The 8,202-nt window shown below is 42.7% G+C and overlaps 1 protein-coding gene across 1 annotated transcript in view; it reads right to left on the reverse strand.

The window, feature by feature from the left end:
• Slc35d1 (solute carrier family 35 member D1) overlaps positions 1 to 8,202 on the reverse strand; it is a 42,611-nt gene that overhangs the window by 10,263 nt on the left and 24,146 nt on the right. Inside the window, exons 9-11 of the mRNA XM_005353486.2 lie at positions 6,679 to 6,746; positions 5,411 to 5,489; positions 2,435 to 2,517 (exon numbers count right to left, since the gene is read on the reverse strand). Coding sequence (XP_005353543.1) covers positions 2,435 to 2,517; positions 5,411 to 5,489; positions 6,679 to 6,746 — 230 coding nt within the window. The remainder of the gene's footprint in view (positions 1 to 2,434; positions 2,518 to 5,410; positions 5,490 to 6,678; positions 6,747 to 8,202) is intronic.

Below are 8,202 nucleotides of genomic sequence, written 5' to 3' on the forward strand. Positions count from 1 at the left end.
AAAAAAAAAAAAAAAAAAAAAAAAAAAGTCAATATCCACAACTTCTGTCTTTGTATACTAACAAGTCAAAGAGAATAGCAACTAAAATATAGCCCTAGAAATAATAAAGACAAGTTCATTTTTAAAGAAAAAGTAAAAAAAGAAAAACCTAAGCAACATTCCTTTCCTTGCCAAAAGCTGTAATGAAAATAACATCTGAACAGGAGTTGGGATGCCCAGATTTGAATCTTATTGGGTTCCGTCACTCTAACTCAACAGTAAGCTAGTTTTATCCCTAACACACAAGAACACTCGAACTCAGAAGTATCAATAACTCAGAGACAAACAAAAGTCGTCATCCACTCTAACTCCACACCCCTTCAAGAAGCAACCTCCAGGAAGCTGCATGGGTTCAGAAATGCTTGGTTCCTCACTAGAGAGTTCTGGGAAGGATTAGCAGATGTGCTCTCCTTGGAGTATGTGTGTAGGAGGTACGATGCTGGAGGTGGGTTGTGAGGTTTCAAAGCCCATGCCAAGCCCAGCGTACCTGTCTGTCTGTCTCTCCCCTCCTCCCTTCCTTCCTCCCTGGGTCTGGAATAAGTCAGGTAGAGGTGGCAAGCAGGCTACTAAGGAGACAAGCCTAACATCAGGACAGAGGTCTGGCCCAAAAATAAGCTGGATAATTTGTAGGCATATAAATAATACTTAAGACCACCAAATTCAAATCCTAGAACTAAAAGACAGCTTTGACACAGCGTCAGTCGACCCTTCACTGATGGTGGCAAACAAAGTTAGAAGAAAGGTACGATGCTGGTGGGAGGCTAACTGATACAATATGGAAATCAGTGTGCACAGCTCTCCAAGAGCTACAGCCAGATCTGCCGCATGACTCAGCTGTTCCTGCGCAGATGCTGGAAGAACTACATACTGCTACAGAGACACCTGCGCACCCATGCTCACTGCTGCTCTAGTCACCAGCTGACGACTGAATGATGGAAATGTGATACAGACATATAATGGAGTTTTGTTCAGCTGTAAAGAAGAATGACGTCATGAAATGTGCACTTAAATAGATGAAAAGGAAAAAATACATTAAGTGATGCAACCAGGCACAGAAAACCAAATGCTGCATATTCTTCCTCACATGTGGATTTTAGCTTTGAATCTCTAATTTTGTATTCATCTTGGAGTATCTGTAGAAGGAGGCCACTGGGAGGGAGGAGCTTTCAGTGAGGAGGTAAGGAAAGGGTAATGTGGGAGCAGAGGGGGACAGTGGTTCTGGAAAAGCTTAAACAAGGAAGGGGTGTGAAGAACCAAGATGAAGAGTGTATGGAAAAGCTATATGGAAACATACTATCTTGTAGCCAAATCTAAAAATGTACTTATTACAAGACAGAATTTGAAGGGAGATTTTCTGTATGACTGGAAAAAGCTGTTCCCAGAAGCCAAGAGTTATTAAACAAAATCTCTAGTGCCAGGTTTAAGATGCCTCTTTAAACCATTTGGACATGGAAGATCCCAGAGGACCCAAATACAATACCGGCCCTTGCCATCCCTCTTAGGTGCCCACCATAACTAAAAGATAAGATCTATTGCTTGAAGACACCAGATACCCTGAATGCAGAATAGACATAAATCTAGCAGGAACTGAACAGGAAGAGTCCTCTCTGCTAAACAGCTTCCATAGTTCTAGAAGGGACTGTGTGTAAGGCTGCTGGGGGAGAAAAGGCACCAGTGATCTTACCCAGCTGTGACGTGCACAGTCTCCTCGACCAGCCTCCAGAGAGATGTGTCCACTTGTGCAATTGTGGCACTATTGTTTGAATGGGTAGTGGCACTGTTGTTAGAACTGCCCTCTTTGGTTGGATTTGAGACTAACTTCACAGGAGGGAATTCATGCTTGTATTGTAAACCTGATCAAAAACTCATGGCAAGAAAAATCATGGAGGACATCAGATTCCCAGGAACTGGAGTTATAAATGGTGTGAGCTGTCATGTGGGTGCTGGAAATTGAAACTGGGTCCTATAGAGGAATAGCCAGTGCTTTTCACTGCTGAGCCACCTCTTCAGGCCCTCAAAATTAATATAGTTTTTAAAGTAATGACACACCTATGGTCAAATACAACTGTAATAGAACTGGTGGATGTTAGCCCTGAATTTCTTGAGAGCATTACCTGATCAAGTTTAATAAGCAAATAACAACTCTTGGATGAAGGAAAGAAGTTCAACTCTAAATTTTACACATTGAATATGGAACCATTTCCTTCTGCTTATTTAAAATGTTAGCTAGAGACATTAAAATATATTTACCACACTGCAGGCACTCCACAAGTTTATTTTATAAGCAGACATATTTATAATTGAATAAACAGTCCAATTCTATGCTGTGACACTATTTGAGGACCTAAATCCCAATTGTCACTATACTTACATTTAGTTCAATATTTTTACTTACCTGATATTTAGGCCAATAAAATTTGTCCACGTGAAAATATAATCTCCACCAAAGAACATTCCAATATAAGTTATTAATATATTCTAAAAGAAAATAGTGATATATTGTTATGTAAGTCTAATTGAGCTTTTGAAATCTACATGTGATTCAAGTACAAAATGTATAAACACATAGTACCAACACAGGTCTACCATCTGTGTGCAGCAAGAGCAGGAATAAGGGATCTCTAACATGAGCCTCTCCCCAGCTGTTTCTTCAAAAGATGAACACTCACAACATGGAGAACACTACACATTATCAAACTTGCACTGCCTCCTGCTGTGGCCAACATGATTTTTTTCTCCCATCAGGCTAACTGCTAACTTGTGAGGGGAGAGTAAAGAAGGTTGCTTAACTGCAGGGATTTTCCTTCTTTTAAAAATAAAAAGATAGATGGAGATTTGACCAACACAGAATGTCTTTTGAGGACTTTTCCTTGATATCTTAAACACACACACATGCGAAGTAAGATCAGGCACAGTGGTTCACACCTTTAATCCTAGCACTCGAGAGGCAGAGGCAGAAGGACCTCTGTGACTTTGAAGCCAGCCTGGTTTACATAGCAAGCTCCAGGACAAACAGGGCAATATAAAGAGACCCCGTCTCAAAAAGCAAAACTAAACAAAAAATATGTAAGGTGTCATTTTAAAGTATTATACTTAAGATCACTTCTCCTGGACCAGTCAGATGACTCAGCAGGTTTCTTATGACCGATATCCAATCCTTAGAACCCAGATGGTAGGAGGAGAGAACTGACTTCCTAAAAGTTGTCCTCTGACCTCTAGGGGTGGTCTTCCCACAGTACCGGAAAGAGGAAAGCAAACAATAATCCTACCCAGTTGTGGCACATACGGACCACAAGGACCAGCCTGACAAGATCTCAGAGGTTTCAATAGTGGCACCCGTATCTTGGCAGTAACTAACAGCTGCTAATTATATTTAAGGCCCACTTGTTAGGAGGAAAATCTCAACCCCTGCCCCCTGCACCCCAGACAAAGAACTAAAGGCAATAATATTCCCCAGGGATGAATCCACCAATTTGTTATCCAATACCTGGGACATATATGTAACAGTAAGTAGACTGATAGGGTTGTATTTATGTGTATACTTATGTGTGAGCCATTATTCTATTAGTTTGATAGGGCGCAAGGTGGACGGAAGGAGTCCAGAGAAGAAAGGAAAATGTGAAAATGATATACTTTAATTTCAAAATAATTAAAAATGAATATAAAAATAAAAGGCAAAGATTTTTTTTTAAATTCTCTTCTCTGACTCCCAAGTACAAATATAGTTTGGGTCCTTAATTATCCTTAATTATCTTACGCTGCCTAATCTTTCCTTCCTGTCATGGAATAAGTCAATCCCTATTTCCTCCCCTCCTCCCCTTCTCAGTGAGTAAAGAGCCATGAGCTGTGATGTCACATTCTTAGTGCCTGGACTCGCTGTGTGTTCGAGGTTAGGACTGGAGGGAGCAGCTCAGTGGGAGAGCGCTTCCCTGGCATGTGCCAGGCCCCTAGGGTTGATCCCCAGCATGGGGTGGGTACAAAATACATTAAACCCAACTTTAAAACTGTCTTTATAATGAAATGTCCTTTGGGAGGGCATTCAAGAACCAATCATGTCAAACTCTGATTCCATGATGGGGAGCTCGAGATGTTTGGGAGTTTTAATCACTGCAGTTTCTCAAAAGGTCAATGCCCATTCCATTGAGGGTGCAGAGAAAAATCTAAAGATAGCTAAGACCTCCCCTCTGCATTCCCTTCCCTCACTGCTGACTGACAAGGGCATCAGAGTGGCAACTGCCTTCCTTTTCCAAAATGATCACAGACCCCCTCTCTTGGTATACTCTTCCAGAAAGCCCACATCCTGATGGCAGAGGAATCTGGGCATCTGGAGCATTCTTAAAACTGAAGAACTAGAATCACTAAGTCTGATAAATGAGGTCCCAGGTTTCAATGAGCATTAGCTCAACACTGTAGTTAGTTTGGCTTTCCTGCTTGGGGACAAATGATTCTTCCTTAAATAAAGGGGAATGGGAGGAAAGGCAGCACTGGAAACGCCAGGCACAGCTTTTTAAAAAGCAGGCCATTTGAGGGCTGGCTCAGATACAAAAAACGTCCCTGTATTCCGCTTCTGGCAGGCTTCACCTTCCAAAGAAAGGCTGGAAGCACAGCTCTCACTGGGGCTGAAGGGCTAGGTCTACCACTCTGGCGGGAAGCCATCTACTGCTCTTTCTTCTTCTGCAATAACTAATGTGTTTCACCTTCCCACACTCCCCAGAGCTAAGCCACCTCCAAGTAAAAGTTATACCGTTTTTAAGTTCTTATAAACTAGTTTAGAAATCACCACCAAGAAGTGCCAAGCTAGTAAGCTGGCACACAGGAATAAAGCTATGAGACTTAAGGTTACTGGCAGACTCTCTCTGAATTTACTTTATTATTATTGTGTATGTGATAGGGGAGAGATGCACGCAGTCAGAGGCCAATTTCATGGAGTCAGTTCTCTCCTTCCACTTTGACATGAATTCTAAGAAGTGAATGCAGGTCATCAGGCTCACACAGCAAGCGCTTTTACCTGCTGAGCCATATTATTGGCCACATAGCCAAATTTTAATTTAAAACAATTCAAGACAGTTTTTGCTTCTTTATTTTGGGAAGCATTCATCTCACAGAATGCAGATAGAAGCCAACACAAGAGTCAGTTCTCACCTTGTACACGTGGGTCCCCACAGTATGCAGGGAGAGGTCAGAGGACAACACAAGATCAGTTCCCACCTTGCTAACGTGTGTTTTAGAGATTTGTGCCCAGGCTGTCAAGTTCAGTGGGAAGCATCTTTACCAACTAAGCCATCCCACTGGCCCCTAGAGTTTTAAGTTAGAGGAACATTTTTAAATAAAGCAGATTCCAAAAAGAAACAGCATTGTTATTTCATCTCACCTTAATGCAGCCAACTATTGTTGTGGTAAGAGCAGAATTGTACTGCGTGCAGAGCACTGTAGCATACATCAAGATAAACCTAGGCAGAGAGGAAAGGGTCTGTTACAGGCTAGCACTTACTTTCCCACAATCCCTCACAGGCGAGAGCTTGCTTTCCCACAATCCTTCACAGGAGAGAGCTTTCTTTCCCACAGTCCTTCACAGGAGAGAGCTTGCTTTCCCACAATCCTTCACAAGCTACAGCTTGCTTTCCCACAATCCTTCACAGGAGAGCTTGCTTTTTCACAATCCCTCACAGGCGAGAGCTTGCTGTCCCACAATCCTTCCGAGGCTAGAATCCTTCCCAGGCTAGAGCTTACTGTCCTACAATCCTTCACCAGGAGAGCCACCCAGTGCCAGCCATGCGGGCTCTGAGCAACAGAGACCTCTCTGTGCCTCACTCGCCTCAGCTTCAGATCTTTGAAGCTGCATTCAAGAGAAACACATGTCTATTTTCTGACATGGTGTTCTTCCTGCTACCAAAACCATGCCCATCTTTACAGTGATGAGGATTCCAGAACATCCTTCCTGCTAACTCATGCAAGCCACACAGGATGCTCGCGCTCATAGGCCTTTGCCAGCTGGGCACTTACCACTAGGATAAAATGACCCTAGGATCAAGATGAAGGCAAGATAGTTTATCAATAGTGGAAGAAAAGCAAATGAGAATTTAAGAGGGGGTGGCAGGTCTGCTGGACAACTGCCCGGCAGCATTTGTAATACCCAGACCACTAAAACTTCTGAACACTGTCTCACTGTGTAGATGTTCAGGTAGGAGGTACAACCAAATTGGCGAGCTAAGGAAAACACACCTGAAAGATGCAGAGACCCTCTTCCCTTCCACACAGAAGTTGGGTAGCCCCAAATCTAAATGCCACCACTGTCAACCACTAACCATGCAAACTTAGATGATTACTTAAGTTCTGAGTCTTCTTTCTTATAGGTGAGGGACAATGATTTCCATTAGATGTCAATGTTGAAGAAAATAAAATGATGCAAATGGAAATATAATAGCTGTTATCAGACAGTAGGATGGTGGAAAAATATACATTTCATTTCTCCATCCATCCTTGTGTGGCTTGGGATCAGTTCAGCATATTCCCAGATCTAGAAGGTGACACACTCAGGAAACTGAACAAGACACTCAGAAACAAGGGAGAAGAACTCAAACAACTTCCTGAAGCCTGCTTCTCTAGGAAATAATGTGCTAAGAATGTATAAAGGCTTACCCCATCACACAGGAGAGGGTGAACTGCAGAAGGAACAGGGTGTCTGTCCAGCCCTCAAACTCCATCGCCTGCAACACACAAGGAAGCGCTGGGTTATGGAGCAGGCCCTCCCTCCCAACAGCTCTATCATCGGCTGGAGTCCTTTGGTTCATCTGTCACCTCTCTGATTCATCACTCCAAGGACTCAGAGTGGTACCCAGGAGTTTCAAATTTTGGGGGAAGGAAAGGCCGTTTATTTCTAAAGGGAATGGTCCTCAGTAGATGGTCCCACACCCATGAGTACATGGGCAAGACAAATGGGACTTAGTCAGTTATTTCTTTAAAAATGGCAAGGAATATGAAGTGGAACTCTCCAGGTAGACTGGAGAGGTGACTCAATGGTTAAGAACACTTGCTGGTTCAATTCCCAATCCCCTCCAGGGAATCTGACAATCTCCTGTGGCCATTGTAAGCTCTTCCACACACAGCGTGCGCACGCGCGCGCACACACACACACACACACACACACACATAAATAAAACTAAATAAAATTTAAAAATAAATTAGGGAAAGTGTGAGGTGAATATAGTCAAAATAAATCATATGTATATATGAAATTCTCAAAGAATTAAAATATTATAAAAAAGAATTGAAGATATGAGTACTTGAACCAGTTTTCAGGTCTACATCTTCCTAAAGTGAAATGTAGGAGACTTTGAGCTTCCCCTTCTTGGCACTAAGAAACTGACCTTTCCTTAGAGATCCAAGTCACACCTAAGTATGCATTCTTGCAGGTAGCGGCTGTCAATCCAAGGCTTTCCTGACCCTCCCGGAGTGCAGAAATGCTCAAGTGCAGCCTTAAATTACATGTGCAGCGGAAGCTGGTCTGGAGAACATTAGTCAAAACAGCTCTACTCCTTGGAAGCTCTTGTTCTGCTGGTTTTGGTGCTTATTTGTTTTAAGACAAAACATAAAGAACCCAAAAAAGAAGACAGGATCTTCTTCCATCAGAGGAGGGATAAGTAACCTGTTCAGCTTCAATACTCCCTGAATCCAACTAAACCTCAATTTCTGGTTCCCACAAAACGAGGCTCTTCCTGTTCACAAAACACAAGATGGAGTTTCATCTCTGTGAGTCTGGGTCTGGAATGCCCTCCCCGTCCAAACTGACTCTTGTTCACAGCGGGCTAAACTCAAGGCTCCTTCTGCAGCAGCCGCTGAGGAGGCAGGCACTCCAGTAGTGCCTCAGGACTTCCTCCCCTCCATGGCTCCTACCCTCAGCTGTCTTTCTCCACTGTGTTCTCAGACTGTGAGCTGCCATGGGACGACCCACTTTCCACCTAATCATATTCCTAGCTCAGCAATTATTCAGCTTACTCATGATTTTTTTCTTTTGGGGGTATATCATATAAAAATAAAAAAACACCAACTTGAAGTAATAATAAAAATAATAATCAACAAATATAAAATGCATAATCATTATTACAGACAAGATAAGGACAACACTACACCCAACCCAAATGCTCATCACAGTCGAATATCTCA

This window comes from Microtus ochrogaster, chromosome 10 (assembly GCF_000317375.1).
Source record: "Microtus ochrogaster isolate Prairie Vole_2 chromosome 10, MicOch1.0, whole genome shotgun sequence".
NCBI classification, from domain to species: domain Eukaryota; kingdom Metazoa; phylum Chordata; class Mammalia; order Rodentia; family Cricetidae; genus Microtus; species Microtus ochrogaster.